The sequence below is a fragment of the Lepidothrix coronata genome, unplaced genomic scaffold (assembly GCF_001604755.1).
Source record: "Lepidothrix coronata isolate B3197 unplaced genomic scaffold, Lepidothrix_coronata-1.0 Scaffold94, whole genome shotgun sequence".
Taxonomy (NCBI): Eukaryota; Metazoa; Chordata; class Aves; order Passeriformes; family Pipridae; genus Lepidothrix; species Lepidothrix coronata.
Window position 1 is genome coordinate 3,298,575 of NW_016690274.1, and position 26,516 is coordinate 3,325,090.

Here is a 26,516-nt window from a genome sequence, read left to right on the forward strand (position 1 = left end):
GGTCAAATGTTCTCATTCCTTTAAAGCTTGACTGCATACACAGAAATTATACTAAGCAGATTTTAGCCCAAACCTCAAAAATGCTTATACTAACAGAAATACATTGAAGTTCTACGAATGCCACAACCTCTTGAAGCCAGCATTACGCTGGTTTTAGTAGAAGTCCACAAAAATAGTTTTAACAATATAAAAGTTTAAAAGAGGCTTATTAGAACAAATATAAGAGTTCTAAATACTAAAGATATCATCAGAGAGAAGAAATCCATGAGCCAAAAAGAAATGAATTTAATTGACAATGAGCATTAAATATTATTGCTTTCATATATCCCAGCAGGACAGAGGCAAAACAAACACACTCCATTTGCCTTTTTTTTTACAGGACTTCATGTGAAAAGAATTGGGAAGGAAAACGCTTACTTTCTTCAATATAAATCTTCAAAATAAAAGAGTATATACATGGAGAAGGAAAGATATGCCACATGAATCTAAAAAAAAATTATTGCAGGCTTCAGGAAAGAAGTATTTTTTAAAAAATTATTAAGCTTCTTTCATCTGCAGATGTAGCAAAATTTTCAGTAAAGAAAATTAACATTGGCTAGCTGATGCACGTTTTATTGCAACAGTTACAGGTTAGATTATCTGCTCTCATGAATTGAAGTAATACAATTCCCTTTTGCTGACGCTAAAGGAAGAGGGGCTGTATCCAACAGCTCATGACATGTCCCTCAATAATCCAGTCACATCAAGCCCATTGTCCAGCAAAAAAAAAAAAAAAGAAACCTGCTGCTGACTTCTCCATTAAAAAAGAGTACAGGTTATAAATTCCTTTGGTTTTGACCATTTTTTTAAAGTTAGATGATAAATCTCAAAAAGAACAATAATGGCTCTTAAGAAAACAGTTCCTCATAGCAGCAAAGTCTAAATGTCTTTCATGTCCTTGACCTACCACTTTGTGGTGGCACTTTACCACTAGCCTCTTGAAAGGTGAGAAAACAACCAGAAGTTTGAGTTGTGTGCTACTTCTGCTTTCTTGTCAGTCTTCTGCACAGCATCTACTGACTTGGAATCTCTCCCTTCATCTCTCAGGGCTGAAATGCAAAAGGAGCTGCAGAAGAGAGAAGAAATTCACACTGCTTCTGCACGTGGCTTCCCTGATGCTGCATCTGGAGGTGGTTTCTGTTCTGCTGCCCTGATCTAGTTTCCCTAGTTAAAATCTTCCCCCTGCTGAACAGTTCTAATGCTTTTCTGGAGAATTACTAATACTTTGCATCATTCACAGAACTGTCATTCTGAATAGCAGACACCAAATGGAACCTATTGATTCCACTTTTCAGTTTGACAAGACTATCACTGTACTGACAACACCAAGTATTAAAAACCTCCTAAAATTACCAGGTTCAGAAGCATAAATAATGTTCCTATTTGCCTCTTTTTAAATTTTTTTTTTTAATCTTCAGTTGTCTGCTGAAGTTCTTTTTTTATAACTATGAAAAACAAAACCATACCTCCCTTCCCACACAGAAACCCATCTCAGGTGCTATGGCTTCAGAAAGTTCAGCAAGTCACAAGATCAAGTATAAAATCACTAAGGTTAATACATCTGCTAGGATGTAAAATATGCTTTTTTCCCCTTTCTGTTTATCAAAGACATTGACTCTTTGGATTACATTCTCAAGAAATTTTGTTCATGTTTTTTTCCTTCAGCTATGGATAAACACCTTAGTTTTCTTTTTTCAAAGAGAACAGAAAATAATTTTGAAAAAATAATAATAATATCATTTAACAATCCATCTTCACCATGGAAAGTTTCCTATTTGCCACCGGTTAGTGGATTTTTCCCCAAGAAAAAGGAAATTACTCTTGACAAGCTCAGTTATGAATAGCGGCTGGCTTTGCTTGGATCAGAGTTCATAGGAAAATCTTGTGTTCAAGGTAACCTGACTAGACTGTGTTTCAGTAATTCACTGAGCAGTAAGCAGCTTTGCTGAAACAATGTCAGTCCACTTTCCAGAGTCCTGAACAGCAAATAATCAGCCAATATCCTTTGTTGGGTTTTTTGGTGGTTTGTTTTTGATTTTATACAAAGCAACTACATTTTCAAGGGATAGAGGAGCTTTGAAAATACTAGTAAACAAAAAAAAAAAAGGCAATGCTTAGAATAACAGAAAAAGTGAACACTGCTTTTACTTCAAAGGAGATTTTCACTATATTGTTCATGGGCAAAATATTCCCTCAGCTGACACAGCAGGTCTACTGCTTATCATGAAAGATGGAATTACCTTTTCATTCAAGATAGGCACCTACTACTCCCATGACAGCTCATGACCACACAACATCATCAGCAAATTGGTGAGGGATGTATGCATTTTTGAACAAGGTAATTCAACTACAAATAGCCATCTTAAAGGAAAAAAAGCACATTTGAAACAGCTGATGCCTGTTTCTCGGGTTTTTTTCACATTTCTTTCTTTAAATAATGTGGAATTACAAGGAAGACAATTAAAAATTATTTCCTGGCAGCAATATCCTTCCTTACTTGACTGACTAAAAGGAAAAAATGGCCAAATGCCCTGAACCCCAACTCAGTGACAACAAATACAGTTTTGCAGTTTAGCACATGCTGTTCCCTCATATTTTCTCCTGGTAACATCATCTCATCAAGTTATGAAAAATTGCCTTTATTTTCTCTTTTTAATTTGAGTAAATTCCACCACAAAAAGGATGAAGGAATCAGGGTGCACATAGCTTTCTGAAAGACTTCCTTTGACCATCAATATCCCTCAGATGATTGGGCTTATTTCTATTGGGTTTCCAGTTCATTAAGGTGCCAAGATGCCTTAGAGCATGTGGTTTGAATCCATACTTGTTTCAGGGAACAGAAGCCATTAGTCCTCCCACTGCACTAAGCAGCAGAACCTGCCAACTGCTCTTTTGATTGCAATTGCTTATCGGTCTGGCAAAGAAGCCAATCTGTCACCTCATTGTGTGAAGTCCCTCATCCTTCCATAGCCCTTCAGGAAGAAAATGAGAAGGGAGGACACCTAATATGAGTCTGGAGCCTCTGTACTGAAACTGCTCATCTAACTGAAGCTCTTAGTATGCTGAGATCCTTACAACACAATTCACACTCTCGCAAAAAAATTCTTTCAGAAGGAAAAATAAAAGCAACTGCAGCAATACCTTTCATGCCAAGATGGAAAATCTGATTGCTGGAATATCTGACACCTGAAGAGCACTCCTATAGGAAAGCACACCAGCCACTTGTCAGGCAGGGCCAAGCAACCAGAGGGAACATCCCAATCCACTTGCCAACACAAACCTATGGCATTTGGTTGTTTTTGTAGAAACATAAATGCTCACCTCTACATTGTAGAAGCATACTGAAGCAAATAGAGCAAGAACAGACAGACAGTACCCGAAAGGATCGCGCATCCTGTGCTTCAGCAGGCCCTGGGGTCCATGTGAGCTGGGACCAGGACAAGGCAAGGATTTTACTCTGTAGCTTACAATGAACCTTACAGACTTCAGAAAAACTAGGATAAGCTAAGTTTTGAGTATGTCTGGGCACTGATGTCCCTTTTTTCCACAAAATGTCATCTCCACTTCATACGGTTTCAACTTAAATTACTTCAGAGTCTTAAAAATACAGAATTCAGAAGTGTGACCCACTCATTCTGCAGTCAACAGAAGAATCCACGCTACCACCAAAAAATTACACGATAGGAAAATATTTTGTTTACAACAAACACCTAAAGCCTTGGATGCTTTTATGAAAACACAGCTATCCCTCACCATGTCAGCCATGCACCACGGGCAGGCAGTTTTCCTAATTCCACTACCCTGCATTCTCCCTGCCATCCATTACCTCAAAGCTTCAGCTTTGCTTTAGCTAATAAGTTGTAGAGATCAGGATCTCAGCTTATTTCACTTTGCTGGCAGCACTGACAGCCAGAAAACTGAGTATAAACCAAAAAATGGAAAGAGGAAGGCAAATGACAGACAAGGAATAAAACGGGCTAATAAATTAAGTTTTATTTTCATGGACTGTCAGTTCCTTCAGGTTTTGACACCTACAGAGGGAAGTATCTGACTGCTTGAAATTACATTATCATGCCACAATTTACTGGCAGTTATACTGTTTCTCTCTGCCCTTCCTCTGTCAGGAGTAAAAGGATCTGCAGTTTTCTTCCCCATCACACTCTCAATGAAAGAGTTTTCATTTAAGCTGGTTAGAGCACATGGAAAAAGAAACAGGTCTACTCCTAGCAAGGTGTGTACTTAGGTTTTATAATCAGGTTTTCTAGGGACAGCTATCATGATTTCATTAGACAAGTCTTCAAAAAATGTTTTAATTAAACATGAATATAATACTAAACATTTCAAAAAGTCTCACTCCTAATTCTAAGTACACACTCACACATATACATGTATTATTACATCATATTTTTTAAAGGGACTATGTGCTGGTCAATGCCACATCTCTGTAATTCAGGCCATGTATAAACTGTAACTTTAAAAATATTAATTTTAAAATGTATACTAAGAGAAATGGAAATTGGAGGAATTCTTTTCCTCTGGATGATAAACCATTCCAGTTCTAAAAATCATTCTATTTCAATTTAGGACAAACAAAATATTAATAATTAGTTTTACTTGATGACTACTGAAGACTACTCTTCAGCTTCATAATGCACATAGTTGGACCATGCACCGAAGATAATTGATATGAATTCATATCACACACAATCCTCTTGTTTTCATTCACCTACAACAGTTACTTGTCAGCTAATTATCATTGTTAAGTCATCACCTACTGAGAACCATGTAAGTGTTATCTCCTTAGATGTCTCTTCGTGTTGCTTTCACGTTAACAAAGTTAATGAGAACTGAAAACTCAAATACGCAAATTGAGACTTACTATCAAACACCTGAAAGTCATCCATTCTGAAACTACTGTAAATCAAAACCAAGAGACTTCTAGTTTCTGAAAAGCATGCACTTAAAAAAATGTTTTAACCCACTATCTTAAAGATTTTTACATCTTCTCTTTTGGTATCTTTACTTTTAGCAGTGCATAATGTAAAGCTGTAGAAGCATTTTATACTTTAAAGGCACTTGTATCTTAGCTTTTAAAGATAAATTTGAGAATAGTTGTGACAGCATTAACAACTAGTAGCTTCAGCATCAGTTTCGATCTTACAAAAATTCATTTGATCGGCAGAGCTGTAAGACAACAAAGCCTTATCCACTATGGCATATACCCAAGAACACTCAACTACTTTAAAGTCAAGATACAACACATTAAACTGGAGATGTCTATAATTGTAACTATCTTATATAAATCAGCTAGCAGCAGATTTCATTTGCAAGCATGTAATTACAAAGTTTGATTTGAGTCACCCAGAGCAATCACTAATTTCAGAAAATTGGTACGGGATATGATATTAGCATACACACAGGAACCTTTTCTGAGTAAGCCTGAGGCTTCAGATATGTACTTATCAGCTATTTTCTAATGAAGAGGTCTTGCTCTGGTAATTAACAACCCTTGGAGGCTATATAGTTAGACTTTTTAAAATGGAGTAGAGTAGAATATTTCAGCTGGAAGAAGCCTACAAGGATCACCTAGTCCAACTGCCTGACCAACTCAGGGCTGACTAAATGTTAAAGCATGTTTTTATGGGTGTTGTCCAAATGGCTCTTAAATGTTGAAATGCCTCGGGCATTGACCATCTCTCTAGGAAGCCTGTTCCAGTGTTTGATCACTCCCTCTGTAAAGAAATGTTTCCTTTTTGAATACATATAAACTGTTATTCACAACAATGATGAGCAAGGACTTCACAGCTTAACTACATGTTGTCCAGACTATTATCATCTTTCTGTTCTTTCCTGGATGTGGCAACTACCCATTCAAGTTGGGATCCTCTAGGTCTTGCACTGAAACAGCCCACAAGCAATCGTCCTTGATGCCACTTTTCCATGCCTCCTGAGAATTTGTCTTCACATATCTTTTCCCTTGTTTCCTTCCTCCTCAACTGAAAGTCCTAATCTTTGCTGCTCCTCATATAGTAATGATTTCAGCCTTTCATCATTGCTCCTACTGATTACTGAGTATTTTCCCATTCTTCCAAACCCATTTTGGGAAAGGGAGATCACAAATGTAGGAATTCAAGTGCAGACACACTGGAGATTTATACACAATGAAGTCCACTATTTTGCTCTCTATTGCTTTTGATTTGTCTTTTCTGACTGCTACTGAGAACTAAGCTGATGTAGGGTAGAACCATCTACCACACACAGAAGAATTCACTCTCAACCAGCAACAGGCTTTTGAGAATCCATCGTTTTCTATGTGAAATAAGCTTTATCCCCCTAAAACTGCTTTCCTGCCTTCACTGAAGGCAAGACTGGCTTTTATCCTTGGGCTACAAAAGAATGCTCTTTTCTGTTCTATTCTTGTTTCAATCTCCAAGAATATGTCTCCTGAAAATATAACACAGACATACCCTCTTCCCTAATACAGTTTACATGGCCTTAGAAAGCCAGCATCCATATATTAGACTCTTTGTTCTGTCGATGGGATTTTACACTCTACAAACAGTATCTTTGTAGAGAGAAGCTGGAGAAAACTAGTTCCCCAGGCTACCACAACAAATAAACACCAAAAAAGAACACAAGAGAGAACATCAAGAGGAACATCATGCTCAGAAAGGGCACAAATAACAAACTTGGAAAAATCACCATAAAAATGAAGATTCACCATTCTCAACTTTATACAGCAAGGTCCTTTAATAAAAGAACTTAAATTACTATATATAGAAATGTCTTAAATAGCACTACCAATACACAGTATATGGTAAGACCTGGTAATAAGGTTAAGTTTGAATAAGAGTGTGGGTACTTAGTGCTTGAACCTCTACTGCTACTTGGTTTCTGGTTTCTTGTGTAGTTTCTTAACATTTGCAACAGCCAGAAATTTTCAGACTAGTATAATGCTGCAAGAAAAAAGTACCTCACCTTTTTTATATTCTGTTGTTATCATGTATCCTGTCTCCACAAAAAGGAATGCAACACAGAATAGTATCACTAAAATAAAAGCATGGTATTAATCTTATATTTGCTGTTAATATAAGAATGTATTTGAATTACATGAAAGATTTTAGTGTTGTTATCTTAACCAATGCTATATTGCTTACTTACTATGTGCTACCGACTCAGACTAGTGAATGAAAGCAGATTAGGAAGGCACACTTTCTTGCTCTTGTATAACTGCATAATGCTGCAATGTTTGGAATGCAAACTCCACAGGGGAACATTAAAAAAATACTGGTTTGTAAATTAAAGTAACTGAAAAGTAAATGTCAGCCATGAAAACATTTCCTTCAATATTACATTTTATAAGTTGTTTAATCAGTTCCTCCTCCAGCTGAGGTCTGAATTATCATTAACTTTGTGGTTCAATAATTGATTAATACAAAATGGGAAAATCTAAGGAAAAAAAAAAAAGGTGCTTTAAAGCACACACAACAGATGAAGAGCTACAAAAATGGGCCAGAAATTTTGCTGTGAAGAGGTAATGCAGTAAAAGGAAACAGCTGGAGACTATTAAAAGCACTCATTAGAGGGAAGAAGCAGCAAACTGTTCTAATTGGGTCAGCTGACAGGTGGCTGTGCTTCAGCAGTGCCCTCCTGGCAGCCTATTCCCAGCCACAGAGCTTGATGCTACTGTGTGATTCTCAAACCAGATCTACAGCTGCAAAGCTACGCTGCAGCTCAGGACTCACTGCAGCACATCCAGTGACCAATTCAAACCAGCTCAGCACCAATATATAACACAGGGAGTAAAATGACTACTGTGTGTACGTGGGTATGTAGGGAAAACATGGAGAGGGCATAAAATGTTTAGCTATCGCTCAGAACCCAGTAACTGAAAAATATACTTTTTAATGTATATATTTAACTCCCTAATATCTCATATGCACTGCACAGTTATAGTAAATCATTTTAACCTCTGCATGCCTCAGATTTCCAATCTAAATGATGTCAACCAGGTTCATAAGACCCTCTCCAAAAGTTCCCAGGTTCAATCAGTGGACACTTGTGAGGTCCTCAGAAGAAAAATCACATAGAGTCATGAACCCTTTATTCCCCCACTCCATCAAATCTGCAAGCAGACAACTCTCTCACTGCCTTTTTTTTTTTTAAACAGAAACATTCATGGGACTGACATTTAGAAGGTGAAGGCATGGGCTCCATACCATGGTTGCTCCTGGAGGCCATGTCTCTGGCAACTGAAAAGCTTCAAGAAACTTATCTAAAGTCTAGAAGGAAAAAGTTCAGTGATGACCACTGATGACAACCAGTGATGACAATTCACAATACAATTTCCCATGGTTAAATATTTCTGTTATGAAGATAAACACAGGAAAGAAGACAGCTGCTGTCAGAAAACAAATTGGTAGGAGAGTAGTTTTCATTGTAGATAGAAATTTGAGGATATAAATAAATTTGGTTTATTTTATTTAGTGAATATTCTTCTATTAAAGAAAACCATTGTAGTCATATAAGGATATTCTCAAGAATCAGGAACACAAAAAATTGTTCTATGGAGTTTAACCATTCAGCCTTTTCTATAACTTTGCTAGAAATTTATGAAAGAACCTAAACATCATTGGATTAAATATTTAGCCAGAAAAGCTGATGTTTGTCACAGGAGAGTTTCATTAGTAAGAAATTTGACTTAAAAGTTCTCTGACATACTCTGAATTTTACTTCCCTTCTTTGCAGTAATCCTAACACACTTTAAACAAATATTTTAACATTTCATTTAAAAGACAAAAAGACAGATGCTCCTTTATAGGATCACTTGCATGAGTAATCTTTAACATAACTAAGGCTGAATATTGTTAGAATATTTTTATTTTTAGCTGAGAAAAGCACATTTATTTTCAGAGATGAAGTTGAAAGACTATGCTGAGCCACACAGAGATGTGGTGTAAACTGAACTGGTAATTTTATCTAACGAAAAGCTGAAAGATCCCATAGGAAGGTGATAAGTTCTTATTTTACTGAATGATTTTTTAAATACAAACTTCCTCACTTCTGACAAATTAGCTCAGAGACCTTTTACTTGAGTCAGTTAGGAGCCATGCTATTCAGAAGCTAACAAAGATCAGAATCCCATGTAACCAGATTTCCTGCAATTCAGGCAACAATGCACAGACCATGCTGCTTCACACACTCATTCAGCCTCAGCTATCTTAGATCAAAGTTTCATCAAACGTTAAGGAAAGATGAAAACCTTTCATATTTGGTGTCTCACACTGAAGTTGTAATAAATACTACATATTTACTAACAATCCTTCTGGAAAGGACAATTTTAATACAAAGCTTTCAAATACTTATAGTAGTCCCTCTCCTCATCAGGGGTACTTCCGAGCTTCTGCACTTCCAAGCCTTAAACTAAATCATCTGGCGCATATTTTTCTCTTGCTTGGTACCAGCAGCAGTCATAGCTGTGCTGATAAGGGCTTACTTGCTTTATTGAAGCATATTTACTATAAGAACTCTAGTTCAACCTGTAAAGCATTCATTAAAATGGATTTAAATTAACTTTCATGAATTTATTTCATCTTACAGGACCATAATGTAGGGTGAATCTCTCCTGAGTGTGCTTGAGACTTGACCTGAGGTGCTCACCACCATTTCAGACCAGTAATTACCTCTCTGCCATACTCCACACTAACGCGCGGCCACTATTTATTTTGGGGAAGATTGGAAGTGATCTCTTCAGGTGACTGACAGTAACTCACTCCAGCAGAGAAAGTGCTGGGTCAGGACAAGCGGCTGGCTGATCTGGGTAGAGAGTCTCACATTGCAGCAGCTGCCTCTGCCATATCTGACTCATGAATAAAGGGCTTGTTTTCTATCCCGACTTTCAATTAAATTTTGGTAAACACAGACATTTACCAAAACATTTAAAACAATTTATCTGACTCCTGAATGAATGGTTGTTTTCCCTGGACCAGAGTCAAAGCCTGAAGCCCTATTCAGAGAAAATTTCAAATGATCAGTGAACGGTGGAAATTTCTGTCTCTGTTTCTGATCTTCGCAATGTCGGCAGTTCAGATTTTCAAAGTTAAAAAAACAGAATGCAAGGTACTACAAGACTTCAAGGTGGTTTTTTTTTTCAATTCCCTTTTTTTGTCTTAAGGATCAGAATCGAGGGGAGGGAATACTTCCATTAGGGATATCACAACTTAGAGGCCAATCAGGAGTTCAGACACAAAACCTGATCTTAAAATGCTTTTCCTCCCTTAAGAGCCTGTTTTATAGTTGTGGTGAGCTCCCACAACTTCACACTGCAGTTTCTGAGAGAACATGCATGCTGCTCTCAGCTTTTCATGGGAGAAGGCCAGTGTTGGCAGCTACTGATGAAGATGCCAGGATGGCTTGGAAAGGTTTCCAGACGCCCACACCACCTTATAAGAGATAGGAAGCCAAGAACATTGTGGTCAATAAAAGCACAACTAGCCTGTTTTCAAAAGATGTATACCTTTTGCAGGCAAACCTGTCTCTCCTGGTAAAACAGAAAAGTTACATTTACAGCTTCTTCAATCCATTTTGTAAGTCTATAACTACTGTCAACACACAGCTTCTCGGGTTCCCCAGCAATGAACTCAATGTTGTGGAGTAATCAGCAGTTTTGTACTTTCCTAGCTGTTGATCTGAGGCATGAGGGAAGAAGAAAAGTAAAAAGCTCGTATCCTCCCCATGCTTTCACAAATCTGCTCATGGTTAAGCACACCTCATCCCAAAAAGCTTGGGTTTAATGTTGTGATCAATACTGAAACTACTTACTATGCTAAATCTAAGCTTATCCTTCAAATAGACCCCTGTAAGAAAGTAATGCTTTTTGGTGAGTTTAGAATTTAAAAAAATATTAGGGAAGAATTGTGATTAGACTAGTCCTGTGCTAAAGTGTTCTATGGGCTCATGCTCAGAGGTAAAACCAGCTGCTTACTTTCTTCACAGCAAGATCAGGCAATTGATTTTGCAGATTTCTGAAGCTATGATTCAAAAAAATCCAATACCTGAATTTTAAAATATATTCCAATAGATTTCCTCATACCACTGAGGAAAAGATTAAAATGCAGTCATGCAATATATGATGTGGTTGGATAGTGCAAGTCTTAAAAATGCTGAACATTCAGAATGAGTGGCTTCCCTTAAAATGAATTTCACTGGCAAGTGCACTATATGTTACTGTGACAGGAGCAACTGCTCTCTTTGAGCAGTGCAAGTGAGCGCCAAACTCTGCCAAGAAGGGGATGGAGGACAGATTCCAAAAACCTTTCCAGGATTCTAACACTGCATTACCAGCAGAGAAGATCAAAAAGAAAATGCAAAAATAGGTTTTATTAAGGATGCTGATGGTGCCTCAGACCAACAAACCGTCTTTTGAACAAATTGACTACTGACCTCAGACAGCCACTTTTTATTTCTTTTTCATTATAGTTTTTATACTGATCTGTATGTGCATACACATGTGCATGTGTATATAAATAATTTATTTCTTAAAGAACATACCAATGCAAATGAAAATGCAAGGTGATTTTTATTGGCTTTTAAACCAACAAACAGGAATTACATCTATTCATTTAAGTTCTGTTTGAAGCAAAATTTCACTGGCTGTACATATCACATCTTAAACTGCACAGGCAGTATTGAATTAACACCAACTTTTAAAGAGTCAGTCATAAGAGGTGCCAATCACTGCACTTCAAATGAGAAGTAAAGGCACTCAGAGTTAAGTACAGACTGTACCACTCACTTTTAACATTTTCAAAAGAGAAAACATGTCAGTGCTAAAAAGGTAAATGTTATACTATAAAACCCACCCCACATTAATTTCTGCAACCCCCTTGTCCCATTCACAGGTGAGGAAGCAGAAGTCCAAGCACACACAGCATGCAGATTTCCAACTCTGCACACCAGGAGGTCAAGACCTGCTCAGCTGACACAGGGACCTCTTTGGGATCTCTAGGCACATAGAAAATAAGAAACCCTTTTCAACATTACTGAAATGATTAACGTATAGCAGATGTCATTAAATTTAAGGCTATGCACAGTTACACTGATACTTCCCCCTTCAATTATTCACAATTTATAAGTTTGTCTACAACAGCGGACAATGGTAAGAAAGTACAAAAAAAAAATCAACACAGCCCCATAACATAGAAAAAACCTCAGCCCTCCTTGGATCCATCTGACCTCAGCTAGGATTGAAACATATTGTATGGTCACTTCAGAGCTTTGTTCTCTATGGCTCATCCATGCATATTGTACTCTACTGCCCCTCCAAAACATCATCAAAACATCCTCTCTTTGTTCTCCAAAAGCTGAAGACCTCTCTTGTTTTGATGTTATGTCTGGCCTGCAACATCTCACAGCAGACCATCAAGCTGTCCTGTCACCTCTGTGTTACTGAACCCTCTTCAGGTTCAAGTGTGGCTGAAGGCTGAGTCCAATCAAACTAGATCTCCATTACAGAGAGAGTAAGAACTAATTCCACCATTTTGCCTTTTTAGGGAGGTATCTGTGTGCATGCAAAGAAATCAATATCAAACAAACCAACCACCCCCCTTGCCCCCGTGTTTCTTATTGAGCATTAATTGAACACCTAGTGCCATGGGACCTTGCTCTACAACAAAGGCTGACAGGTGTTAAGACAATTCAGCAGTTGCAAAAAATTAAAACTTATTATAAATACCTTATCTTATCTTATTGCCATCACCTTAATAAAAAAAAAAGGCAACAAAACCAAACCAGGAACTGAGATTAGAGCCCTAGTATAAAGAATAGTACAAACAATTTAGCAGCAAGAATATTGGAGGCTTGGGCGCACTGAATTGCTCTGTTTCACAATTTTCCTCTGAGGCTGCACACTTATAGACATAGTTTCAACCTAAAAGTCTATCTGAATATTCTCAGTGACAAATATAGGCAGAATTATTATATTATGGTACACTGCAAATCCAACTCTGTGAAAGGATCGTAATTCAACAGTGGCAATCTGGGACTTGCTGTCAGTTTATACAAGATTCAAGCAATATCAAACAATTCATCAGCAACGCTCTACACAGTAAAGCTGAGCAAACTAAGGACCAGGCAAGACAAAGACAGAGGAAAAAGTGGAAGACAGAAGATGCCTCAGTTTCCCACTTTTCAAGCATCCAGTTTGAACATCAGCATCATATAACGACGCGGGGAAATTGGTAATTGAAGCCTTTTATTTAAACATACCAGATATCTTTCCTCCTGCCTCATGCTGGGGGTACGGATCATGTGATTCTGTTCTCCTCTCCAGTCTCCGAATCGTCGAAAAAAATAATTGGATAGGAATCGATTGACAGGATCTCTAATAATATTGATGTACACCGGCTGGTCTCCTCCAAACCTGGTGAAAAGAAAAATGGGTAAATCTCATCAGAAGGTTCCACACAGGCACGTATCTATTATCTCTCACCTGAATCCTTTCAAATTATTTCCTACAGAAACTGACAGATTTTACAAGGTTAGGAGTGAAACTGAGACTCTTACAACTAGTTATCAAAACTTTGTAAATGCATGTAAGATCTCTTCAGGACAAACAGTAAACATGATATCACATTAAGCTCTATGTGTACTACAGACTTTTTGGTTTAAGACCATTTTTTCTACCGTATCAACAGTTTTGCTTCTTGAGTTCTCTCCTTGCTGTTTTCAGATGAAGAAAACATTCTGCAGATGAATCAGAGAATGAGCATTTCTTCATCTCAACACATTTGCCATCTGGGAAGTCATGTCAGAGCAGGCACCACAAAACACTAACTGCCATAAGCCAGACTTGGATCACCTTCACCTGTACAGTAAGTATCGTAACGTGCAAAGGATTTTGCAACACGCAAGCTTTACTCCAAAGGCTTCCTCTGGATGAACTGACAGATATGCATGGTATTTCCACCTTTATATTGCTGGAACTTGTGCAGACCTTCATCCCCTCACCCCCAGCCTGCACCACCAGCTGTATTTGAGGTTATTTCATGGTTACACAAAACCTTATCCCTGTACTGCACTTCATGAACTGTTCTGTGATCAAAATTGAAAAATGGACATTCATGGAAAAGACTCATGGACTACAAACGCTGTGAGTTAAAGAATAAAATAAACCAAAACCTTCCAGAATTGAGAAGTTCATATGATAAATTCAACTTGGGATTTGCCTGATCTAACAACATGGACTATGATTCTCCCTCCTGATTCCCCAGTTAAGTGAACAATTCTCACTGAAGCACTAGCATATGCTTTATTTTTGGGAGCTAGAGGACATAGCCACACTGAAGTATTTAAATGCTATTCTGATGATTTTCTGAGTCACAATTTGAATATTTTCTTCTAAAATGTAAAATATTAGATTAGAAGAGAGAAAACTGGAGACACTCTTTAGATTAAAAAAACCTCTCAGCCTCTCCTCATTTTTTGAGTCGACGAATAATTGAATTCATATAATAAAAGATCAGGGCTTCTCATAAATATTAAAGAGGAAGCAAAATTGTCTAAAATTAAAAATTCTAGTAAAAGACAATAGAAAAATCTCATAGAGTTTCAACTTGATTTTGAATCTCCATGATTCCCCAGGCCTCTAAATACAGTCTGCAAAGGCTTGTCTCATGAATAACTATGCGTATCAGTATTTCATTGACCTCAATGTTGCAGGATCACTGCCATAATTTGAAATTGCACAGACAGCATAAAACTTTGAAACAATCCAATTAAAAAGGCAGATGCTCCTTGCTTCCTAATTAGTGCATAGCCCAGTTTGGACACGGGTGTGCAAGTAAAGTTTCATGAATTTAGTATCCTGAATTCTTCTCTAAGTTTATCTTTGCTGCTTTTTGTTTTTATACAGCAATAAGACCTACATTAAAAAAAAAAGGTATTCCTGCAAATACCACAAGACAATGAGGGCATAAAGCTTTGACAAAATTTATTCAAATAGAAAGTTTTTGGTGAATGTCATGACTGGTAGCTTTGAAAACTAAACTTTTCAAGTGAAATTTCTGGCAAGAATAGATTGCATCTAAATTACTGAACACATTATCTTCGTGCTGCTTGATGCAGATCAGCAATAATCTAAAGACAGAGGGAGTGGAGAAGAGCAAAGAAAAGGGGAAGCAATGGAGACAGTAAGAAGGGATGACAGCAGCAAGTTGTCTAAAGACAGAGACAAAAAGATTACAAGATTCAGAGAAGCAAGAGAGCAGAGATGTCGTACCCTGGGTTTTGTGGAGGATGTTAAGCCTAAGTGTTCAATCAAAACCAGACAGCTATTAGTTGTCTAGATAGAAATTTTCAACACATATTGTCTTTTCTGAAGTAAAAGGAGGGGTGAGGTTGCATAACCAATCCACCAAAGTCCCAGAGCCCATCCTTTTGCTGTTAAGGTCATGTCTCCGAAGACAAGGACTGTAAATTCAGTACCAACAGCTCTGAGAAAAGAGGCTCATCCAAGCTCATCTGTTCCAAGAAGACAGCTGAGATGGGAAGTCACCCTTTCACAAATGCTACAAAGGAACTTCCATTTCTGAAATGGAGTCCGTGTATGTCTCCCACCCCCCAAACATGGGACAGCTTGAATTTCTGATTTTCTGCATAATGTAACCAGCCTGCTATACACCCAGCTGCAGTTGCTCCACCAAGCAACAAGCAAGGAATTTTTAGGAAAATTAAGTCTGTTCTGGCTCTTATTCNAAATGTGCATTTTTTTAAAACATAGTTTATAAAACTTCAGATTCTAACCATTTGTTTCTATGGACTGTACTGAGAGTCTTTTATGGAAGCTAAACAGCAGTCACATAGCATAAAAAATCCTACCCATTAAAAAAATCAATTACCTTAAGCTATTTAGAGAAAAGGGCAAATCAATGCTCCATTTGTTCAAGTACGTTCTGCATATTTTTAGATACTTATCAATCACAACATATTAAACATTACTTAGCTCTCCAGAGCGAAACTTTTCAAATTAACAACACCCACCTGAAAGTGTTCTTACGAAAAAATACATTTGAGCTCTAATTATACATCATGTCACCTTATTTATACTCAAACACCTATTGTGAATGATTTAAAACGGAGAAGAATCATATTTTCTAGGCTTGAGCAGAAGACTTACCTTATCTGAGTGGGATCATGATTGGATCCTGCATGATGAAGTTACCCGATCCTTCTCAAGTCCAGCAGCACACTGCTGCAACTGGGAGAGTGGGCCAAGACAGCCCCACTCCAGCAGAGCACTGCAAATGTACACACCAAATCCTCTGCAGTGCTCTTCCTGTATTTAACTTCTTCTCCTGATTTATTTCATAAATACTATTAAATTCCATTAGTTTTAACTGCTCTGTTGTGAAAGGTATATTTTTGGAGTCCTCATCAACTAACCTGGAATATTTTCAGGCTTCAATCAATGATGGTTAGGTTCATTAATAATACATTCCCCTATGTCTTTTTTAATAAAAGCAAATTAAAAAAAAAAAAAAGCTTAAGAAGTATGCCAGATGTTGCAAGCTTGCCCCTTAGAAAAACATCTCAGATAAATTCCAATTTTATTACATGTCAAAACCATTCACAAACCTCTTATGAGTTAGGAAAAAAAATCAACCAAAGTGATTTGCTTGGCTTTAAAATGGAGGATTTCTTAGCTTCTATTATTTTTCATTTCACTTCAGCAGGCTGCTGCCCTTCCATTTAGCAAAAAACTCTATGCACAAGCAGAAGCAGGTTTCTTCATCCCTGCAGGCAAAGTACAACTCCTCAAGGAAAAGATGACTCTTAATCTATTCTCTATAAAAACATTGTCTTCCTCTTACTCTCTTAATGTATGTCTCCCCTTAAACAAACAGATTGGTTGCTAGAAATTCAATACAATGGAAGCAAACCAGAACTGACAGCTACCTAATATTAATAGGGACAGGTATATTGTGTCCTTCTTATAAAGGAAGTACAATTTCCTTTTAGTGTCGTACAACTGAGAATCACATGCCAAGAGCACAATTGCCCAGCAATTTACTCATCAATTATGTTACAGCTCAATTACCTGCTCTGCAGCACAGCTTCATGGAGAAGTCATGTAAAAACACCAACATACAACTTTCACCTTTTTAGGGCTTAAATAAAATGCAGTTATTTCAAAATTAATCTTCTGGAAAAGGTATCTTGAAATGAATAGTTTCCATAATGTCTTGCACTAGCATGAACTTGTGTCAAAGCAATCCTTCTCTGCACACAAGGCACCAGGCAGCTCTGGGATGGTCCAATTACCTTCCTCAAGGATGGGCTGCAAAGAGGAGTGAGCTGAGGTACTGCCTGCTTGGGGCTACATGGTATTGCCAGCCTCCATAATCAAGGAGTTTATCTTCCTGCTTTTGTCTGTAGTGCCTCTCTCCTAGCCTTCACCCTATGTTTTGGTCACGTTTTCAACCTTTTCTTTAGAATTAGGAGAGAAAAAAGGAAAGTGAGTTGATATAGGGCATTTCTATACTGATGGACCTATGTCACCCATACAGTTATTTCAGTCATAATAGTGCTGGCATAGCTGAACTGGTACAAGGTAGAGCAGACTTCAGTTAGAAACTTTGGCTTCATGAAGCCTTTTCCCTTTCTCACAGACTACTAACTAAGCTGCCTCTCCCCAAAAAGCTGAACTAAAATTTATGCCAGTTTCCTTTTTTATTACTGCTCTCTGGTTTATCTTAGACACAAAACAAACAATACAGAGAAGTGATGTAATCAGCTTCCCTGGAAGTGTTGAAAAAACTTGTGGATGCAGCACTCGGGGCCATGGTTTAGTGGTGGACTTGGCAGATTACGTTAACAGTTGAACTTGATGATCTTAGAGGTCTTTTCCAATCTTAACAAATCTATGATTCTATGAGATAAATATCTTCATTTCAAAACTGCATCTTTGGCTGGCCTGGCTTTCAATGGGACATGTGTGCGAGGATATAAGATGCCCAGTGGTTCAAGGTTAACAGTAAAATAATGCGCATTGGCACCACTCCTCATTAATTACCCTTTCTGGAGCTGTGATTTCAACAGTAGAAATTTCAGCTTCTGAAGTGATGTATCTAGGTCATGTCATTGTAAAATTACAACTGAGTCCTCTGGGAATTGTTTAGTAAGCTGTTGCAGACCAGCAAATGGCTAAAAGATAACACTATAAACCCTTGTATTTCTGTATTTCACTATCCTGTAAATCTCCCAGAATATTTTAGGCTGTATTTCTGTCAGTCATTCATGCATGCTAAACAATGAGCGTTTTTTTTTCCCCATGCTTTTCATTCTCCTGAGGATATCAAAGTAGTTTAATATATAAATTCACAATGAATAGCACTAACATGGATACAAATTGTGCCTGGGTCTGTATAGTATCCACAAATTAAGTAAAGGAAATACTAACTATGTTTTCATCTATGTAATGCAAAACTACAGCTGGAAACAAGTAAGACAGAAAACACTAACAGCAGCTAAACTCTGCATTAATTAAAATCACCTGATTCCAGACACCCTGTATTTAAGACTTTGTTTAAAGGTTTGGCTCAGGATCTCTCTGAACCTCTGATTAATATTTCAATATAATTCAGAGATGTAAATGATGCACATTATATAGAGTAATAGAAAAGCTAATTACAAAGTATTACAATAAATTTTCCACAAATAGTAGAACAGCTGATATGGCTCTTTGGAAAGTATTAAATCAACAGATGTGATGTGTAGAAAAGATACATCTTCAAAATTGGATGAGATCGCAGATTTGGCTGAGATGGTTAAGCTCACATGAAATCCTGGGTCTCGACTTCTTAGGAAGGTTATTATGCAAAAGATGTTGCAATGCATTCAGCACTGCATATTCAGCTTCTTGTATGAATACACTTATCAAGAGAATTATGGGTGATTCCAGCTGTCCTGTGGAAATGGCTGTTGCAGAGAGTAACTGCATAATGTTAGGAATGTCCATATAGAAACTGAAATACATTAGGTATAATAAAAAATAAATTCCTTGGCAGTATATATCGTGTATACAATCTACAGAACATAAAAATCAATGTAACTGAAACTTAAAACATGGCTGCCCTGTTCCAGATGTGAAATTCTACATAGTCACCATCAAAGAGGGAGCTGTGGATATCATCATGTTTGAGGCTTTGAATCTACACAGTTTAACTTGATAATCTGTGATTCAGAAGATAAGTACAAACAGGTACTATTTTCAGAAAACAAAGCTGCAAAATGAGAGAATAAAGAAGGGAGTGATTTACTGGTAAAGAGCCACTTGAGCCACAGGCTAGAAAGACATAAGCAAACATTTTGCACTGCACTATGGCAAATGAAACCCAAGGCATATAGAACCATAAGCAGAGGATACTCACAGGGAAGGAGCAATTCTGGCAAGGACATGCTTGCTTTCACACATTATCAGCATTGTGTGAGACCTTACAGGCCAGAATAATCCTAGTTTCCCTTTCTCTGAGAAGCAGGAGCAGAAAGGAGCAAAGACCTGGCACAGTACTGATGTGACCATGCACAGAGTCCATTTTCAGCAAAGCGTTAACAAAGTTCAATACAAAATGATGAAAAAAAAAAAGAACTAGAAGGAAAAAAATATAGAGAAGGCTGAGACTTGACTGCACGACAATGTGTAAGAAATTACACATCAAAGCTTACATGGGAAAAATTAGCTGAGTCTTTATATAGTGGACAAATGTACTCTGAGATCCAAAGAAAAGGAGTCAGTTGGACTTCTCAGAAAAATTAAGAGGAAGAATAACTCACAATTTGCAATCCAATAGAAAAATTCAGTGTTGGAAGAATTTACCAAGAGCAGCAGATTCTCCATTACTGGTGATTTTTAATCAAGACTTATATTTTCTATCTGAGAGATGAACGTTTTAGGTTCAAACCTAATGAGTCTGTATCATGCATTACACAGGGATAAGAAAGACTCAAACTGACTTGGGACTGTCACAGTCCATCTTTTTGCGTAAAGCTATGTAATTGCCACTAGCAGCTGTGAAATCCTCAAGTACAATCTATTCTGTTGCTTTGCTGTCCTAGTTGTTCAAACCTTTTCCTAATGTCTGATCTAGAACTCTGTGATGCAATTCAAGACACCGTTTTGTTACTGTTACTGATGAAGAACCCTTTATCTCTGCAGAACCTCTTTAATAAAAAGTCAGAAGTCTTATCACAGTCCCCTGTTTCCCAGTCTTTTCTATTTGTTTTTCTTTTCCTGCCCTTTTAGGTAAATTTTTTGTATCTCTGATCATTTGCTTTATTCTCTTTTGTACCCCTCTACAGTAATCATTATTACTTCTTAAATTACTTTCTTAAATTAAGTTACTCCCAGACTGGTAATCTACAGTGTGAACATGAACATGGAAGCCAAATAACAGTAAAAAAAAAGGATAATTGAGGTGTTATGCCTGATCCCACCTTCAGTAACCACATTTCAAGCAATCACCTCTATTCTGAGAATATCATATTACCAGCTGAATGAAAGATAAAAAGTCCATTATGCAAAGAACACAGGAAATCTAAGGAAACAAATTTTAAATCAAATAATCTTAAAATCTGTGGAAAAACTCACCATAAAGCAATGCTTTTTAAAAAAATAACCCCCCAAAAAACCTGCTTAGACCATACAAAGGTCAAACTGCACTTTAGATTTGTGCTTAGCCTTCCATCAAATCACAGTTGAAAAGCATCATTACACACTCACATCATTAAAAAAATGTAGCATAAAAAAGTAAAAAAAAGATGTAGGAGGGATTACAGCACCATGTGGCCATTCATTAAATGTGTACTTTACAAGGCAGACCTCACATGATGGTAGAAAGTGTTTCATGAAGTGTTAGCAAAAAGTATAGATTATAATGAACACACATAAAGACACAGTGTTAAGGCCATGCACATAAGTTTAGCTGACTTTTGCCTACTATTAAGAGCTTACCCAGAGGGTAAAAAATTTTTTTTGTTAACCATGTTTTTAATGACATTTCCCTAAGTATGTATGGGGTTTTTTTTTAAAGGAGAACAAAACCACATCATGAAACTACTTTAGTAGATAATCTTAGGCTGCAATCATTGTTTCAAGATGTTGATTCAAGGAGGCACTCAAAGGGCCCAATCCCTCCCACAGCTGAGCTGTATAGAATCAGTAATGGAGCTGACTGAACCACAGCTCTTTATACAAAGTATACCTGAGTTAGCATTCAAAGTCATGGACATTTAGCATCTTGTTATGTCAGCTCCATGCATTTGCCCAACACGCTATTTGCAAATGCTAGTGGAGCATGGTTAACAAACATAATAGGCATGTTCTGTAAACATATACACGCTGTGTGGGATTACTTGTTCCAGAGAAAGGAAGAAACAAAAACCCTCAAGTTATTAAAAAATCTGAGTGTTCTGACAAATATCCCATGACATTTTCTTAAGACAATGAAAACACCATCACAGAATCACTCGGGTTTTACTGACCTCTAGTCAGTCTATAAAAAGAAAAGAATTTCTATTTCCAAATCAGTGGACCAAAGACATGTACATAGGTTAAGTCATGGCAAAACAAGATACTTATTTGCAAAAAAAAATACCGCAAATATATCATCCAACCCTTAAAAAAAATTAACAAGCTCACATGTAAGGCTTCCAAACAGCATGCTGCCAGCACGGAGTGTGCTTGGGCTTCCAAACTTGCAGCTTATTCACATGACAAAGTTAATTCATCGATTTACCTCCTTTTTCTTTGTTAGCTATGGACACATTTTACAAGAACAAGGAATGCTGTAATGTCAAAGTGCTGTGTTAAAATAAATTTTTTAGAGCTGCTTCTGCATGGAAAAAAACACAGAATCAATGACTAACAAAAAAAACCCAACAACATTCAGAAACTAAGTTTAGTTTTGGGCTTATCCAGACTGAATTTGACTTTGTCCATCCGTGCCTTCATATAGCATGTGATTTATTGCTACCTTTAAGTCAGAATTCAGGTCAGAATTGAAGCAAAATGGCCTAACTGACCAGCACTGCTGCATGTGACACTGTTTGCTGCTACAGCAGCTCAATTTATTCATTTTTATTAGTTAGTGTTGACCATTGTGTCTGTGTAAAAAAGTAATAAAAAAATTAATCAGTAAAGCTTTTTCAAGAAAAACAAGAACTTTAGACATTAACTCTGCTAATGAAGAACAGAAAACTGGAAATATTTCTTATGTTGATTCCAGGGACTAAAGGCAAGTCCCTTCCCAAGCAAAGGACCCAGTAGATCTTTCCCTCTTTCCCAAAAGTTGTCCCCTCCCCACCTCTCACACTGAGCAAGGACACAGAAGAGCTGGGGCTGTCATCCAAGAAGGGCAGAGGGAGGTGACTGCTGGCTGTGGCTCAGCCGAAGGCCCAGCAGCTCTGTTTTGCATGGCTTTCCCTTCAGCAGGTATACCTACAGCAGTGTGGTTGTCTCAGCGTCTTCTACTGGCCTTCTCAATTTGGTGTGAAACCAACAGGTTCAGAAATTATTTAGAAACTGGAAAGGGGAGGGGGATGGAAAGACATGCAGAACAGCTGGAACTGCTGTATGACTCCTTACTTTAAAAGCTTTGCTAAAAGTGAAGTGCTGTCCCCTCCTCTCAAGCACATGCACATGTATGCAAAATAAACACCACGGATATTAAACTGTAGCTGAAAGGAAGACGAGGGAACAGCCCGACAGCGCAAAAAAGGGTGACTGCTCACACAGTAATGCTGGGTGATAACTCATTCCAGTTTAGAACAAATAAGATACACTGAACTGAATTATAAGGGCTAATTACAATGTAAGATTAAATAGAGTCTGTGCTTTATCTCTGTATCTCCTTACCACATCACAGGAAATTTTAAAGGAGCTAATTCCCCAGTGGTCTATAACTACTGCAGAAAGTAAAGAATTGACAGCTCCAGTGAAAAATGAAAAAGCCTGTTTCACTCTCTGGGTGGTCTTTTTAATGCTTCTCCCTCCTGTGACTTTACCCTGACCTGATCAGCCAGCTTTTAAGCAAGCAAAACTCACTTACTAATTACAGACAGAGGCATGTCATTAGGTTTTTACGCATTCCCCTGCAATGTTCACTTACCCTGAGACAGGAGGGAATGGCCAAGCTTCCCACTCTGCTCGAACTGGGATCTGTAAGTGCATGTTTGGAAGATCAAAGTTCACTGTCAGAGGGAGGCATGGTGCCTTCCCGTGACCAAAACGAGAGTTGCACAATTCTTCATAACCCTGACTCATCCTGACCCAAAACCACAGCCTTGCCACCTCTGCATTCCTGTAAATGTTCTTTCCACTTCTCTGAAACCTGTGACACTTGGAGCACACACCAAGCATCTTGAATCTCTGCCCAATGACTCTTAGAGTAACTTAACTGAGCAGAAGATTACTGAGAGGTCACGTGGAGCTTTTCCACAAACTTGAAGCTTCTTCCTGATCATTTTTTCTCAGGCTAAATAACTAGATGACAAGTGCCATTTATAATAAAGAACAGAGAACAAACTGCAGCTATTCTGAAATAGCTTTTTGTGTCTCTGCAGGTTATTCCCCTTCTTCACAGCTCCTGCACTGCAACTCTGTACCACCTGGATCTACCAATAACCCGTGGAATCTCAGCAAATACATCAACATATAAATCTTTACCAGCTCAGAGACATTCTTCAATATATGCTTCTGTTAACATTTTGGATGTTTTTCCCAGGAACGTTAGTACATAAACTTCAATTCAAAAAGAGACAAAAAAATAAACAGCATCACCTTCCACAAAAGAAACAGTCCTCAAACGGACTGGATGGAGTAGCCAATCTCCAGAAGCACTGGGTTTTCTCCTAAAACTGGCACTAAATGCACTGAAGAGACTGGAACAGAAGCCGTAGAACACTTGGAATAAAAGCTTTTTCTGTGACAAGTGCTATGTAGAAATTCACTAACAGCAAAGAAACGCAAGAAAGTTTTTTATCTTCTGTTTGAAGTTGAAATTAATTAGATTTATGTCTGTAAAAATTCACATTAGATTTGCTTTAATGTGTCCTTTAAGATTTGTCTTTTTGTCTGCCTCTTTGCACTACTTTGGATTGAGAAAAGATAGTACTGAACCAAAGATAAAGATGTAGGAGAGTAAGTGAGGATTCATTTACTCAGCTCAACCAACAGGCACTCTTAAAACACTGTTCAAAACTGAGAGGAAAACGGCCCTGGCAAGCATTTCAGGTCAGGATAAGATTTTTAAGGTTTTAGAACTTTGTTCAGCAAAACTAATGGTGCTTCAGAAACATGCATGTGCTTAAAATCACCACTGAAGGCTTAGCTCACTCCCACTAGAGATTTATTCTGGAAAGAAGATACAACCTTTTTTTTTTTCTAGTTGGAAATAATCATAAGTGAATGGTGTGATGCTTCTCTGAATAATCATAGAGCTTTAAGTGCTGACAGGTTTGTAAGTGGGTACAGTGAATAAAGGGGGAAAATTCAAGTGATTTACCATTGCTGCTATTCCCATCAGCAAGCTTATTATTCTTACTACTCTTTGGGAAGCTGAGAAGCACCAGGGAGGATGAAGAAAAGGCTGAGGTACTTAATGCCTTCTTGTCCTCAGCCTTTAATAAAAAGACCAGTTTGTTCTTGGGGTACCCTGCCCCTTGAGCTAAAAGACAGGGAGCAGAATGAAGCCCCCAAATCCAAGGGGAAATGGTCAGTGACCAGCTACATCAGCTAGATATACACAAGTCTATTGGGCCAGATGGAATCCACCCAAGGGTACTGAGGGAGCTGGCAGAAATTCTCACTGAGCCACTTTCTATCACTTACCAACTGTACTGGATAACTGGAAAGGTCCCTGTTGACTGGAAGTTAGCAAATGTGATGCCCATCTACAAGAAGGGGTGGTGGGAGATTCCAGGGAACCACAGGCCTGTCAGCCTATCTGATGTCGGAGCCAGGGAAGGTTATAGAGCAGATGATCTTGAGTGCCATCGTGCAGCACATGCAGGACAACGACAGGATCAGGCCTAGCCAGCATGGGTTTATGAAAGGCATGTCCTGCTAAGCCAACCTTACCCACTCCTACAGCAAGGTGACCTGCTTAGTGGATGAGGGCAAGGCTGTGGATATTGTCTGTCTGGACTTAGTAAAGCCTTTGATACTGCTTCCAACCGCATTCTCCTGGAGAAACTGGCTGCTCATGGTTTTGACAGGTGGACCATTCCATGAGTAAAAAAACTGTCTGCATGTCCAGGCCGAGTGAGTGGTGCTGGATGGAGTTCATCCAGTTGGCAGCCAGTCACAGGTGGTGTTTCCCAGTGCTCAGTGTTGGGGTCAGTCCTGTTTAACAGCTTTCGTAACAATCTGGATGAAGGGATCTAATGCACCATCAGTAAATTTGCAGGTGACACCAAGTTGAGCGGGAGTGTCGATCTGCTGGAGAGTAGGAAGGCTCTGTAGATGGATCCAGGCAGGCTGGATTGGTGAGCTGAAGTCAATTGTATGTGGTTCAACAATGCAAAGTGCCAGGTCCTGCATTTGCATCACAACAATCCCAGGCACCACTGCAGGCTGGGGGAAGAGTATCTGGAAAGCTATCTGGGCTAAAAGGACCTGGGGGTGCTGATTGACAGTGTCAACACAAGCCAGCAGTGTGCCCAGGTGGCCAAGAAGGCCAATGGCATCTTGGCCTGTATCAGCAATAGTGTGGCCAGCAGGGCAGTGATCTTTCCCTCTACTCAGCATAGAGGAGGCCGCACATCAGTTCAGTTTTGGGTCCTCTCCCTACAAGCAAGACACTGAGGTGCCAGAGTGAGTCCAGAGAAGGGCAATGGAGCTGGTGAAGGGTCTAGAGAATATGTCATATGAGAAGTGGCTGATGGAGCTGCAGTTGCCTAACCTGGAGAAAAGGAGGCTCAAGGAAGACCTTATTCCTCTCTACAACTATCTGAAATGAGCTTTGTACCCAGGTGGGGGTTGGCCTTTCCTCCCAAGTAACAAGTATCCAGGCAAGAGGAAACAATTTCAAGTTGGGCCAGGGGAGGTTTAGATTGGATATTAGGAATAATTTCCTTATGGAAAGGGTTGTCAGGCATTGCAACAAGCTGCCCAGGGAAGGGTTGAGTCCACATCCCTGCAGGTATTTAAAAGATGTGTAGATGTGGCACTCAGGGACATGGTTTATGGTGCACTTGGCAGTTCTGGGTTAACACTTGGACTTGGTCACTTTAAAGATATTGTCCATTCTAAACGATTCTACATCTCTATTCTAAGCAAAAGCAAAGCAGACTCTCATTTTTCATTACTCTGATTACATTTCTCTGCTTCTCTAGTACCTTGGTGATATGCTTTAAATGGTTTAATGCAATCCCTACAGATCTTGAGAACACTCAAGCAGAGAGATGCAAGATGAGTGGAAGAG

At 38.4% G+C, this 26,516-nt stretch overlaps 1 protein-coding gene across 2 annotated transcripts in view; it reads right to left on the minus strand.

The window, feature by feature from the left end:
• Positions 1-26,516, minus strand: part of UST (uronyl 2-sulfotransferase) — a 162,754-nt gene that overhangs the window by 46,379 nt on the left and 89,859 nt on the right. For both annotated transcript variants that reach the window (XM_017822055.1, XM_017822053.1), the window contains exon 5: positions 13,306-13,459. In XM_017822055.1, the coding sequence (XP_017677544.1) occupies positions 13,306-13,459 (154 nt within the window). The remainder of the gene's footprint in view (positions 1-13,305; positions 13,460-26,516) is intronic.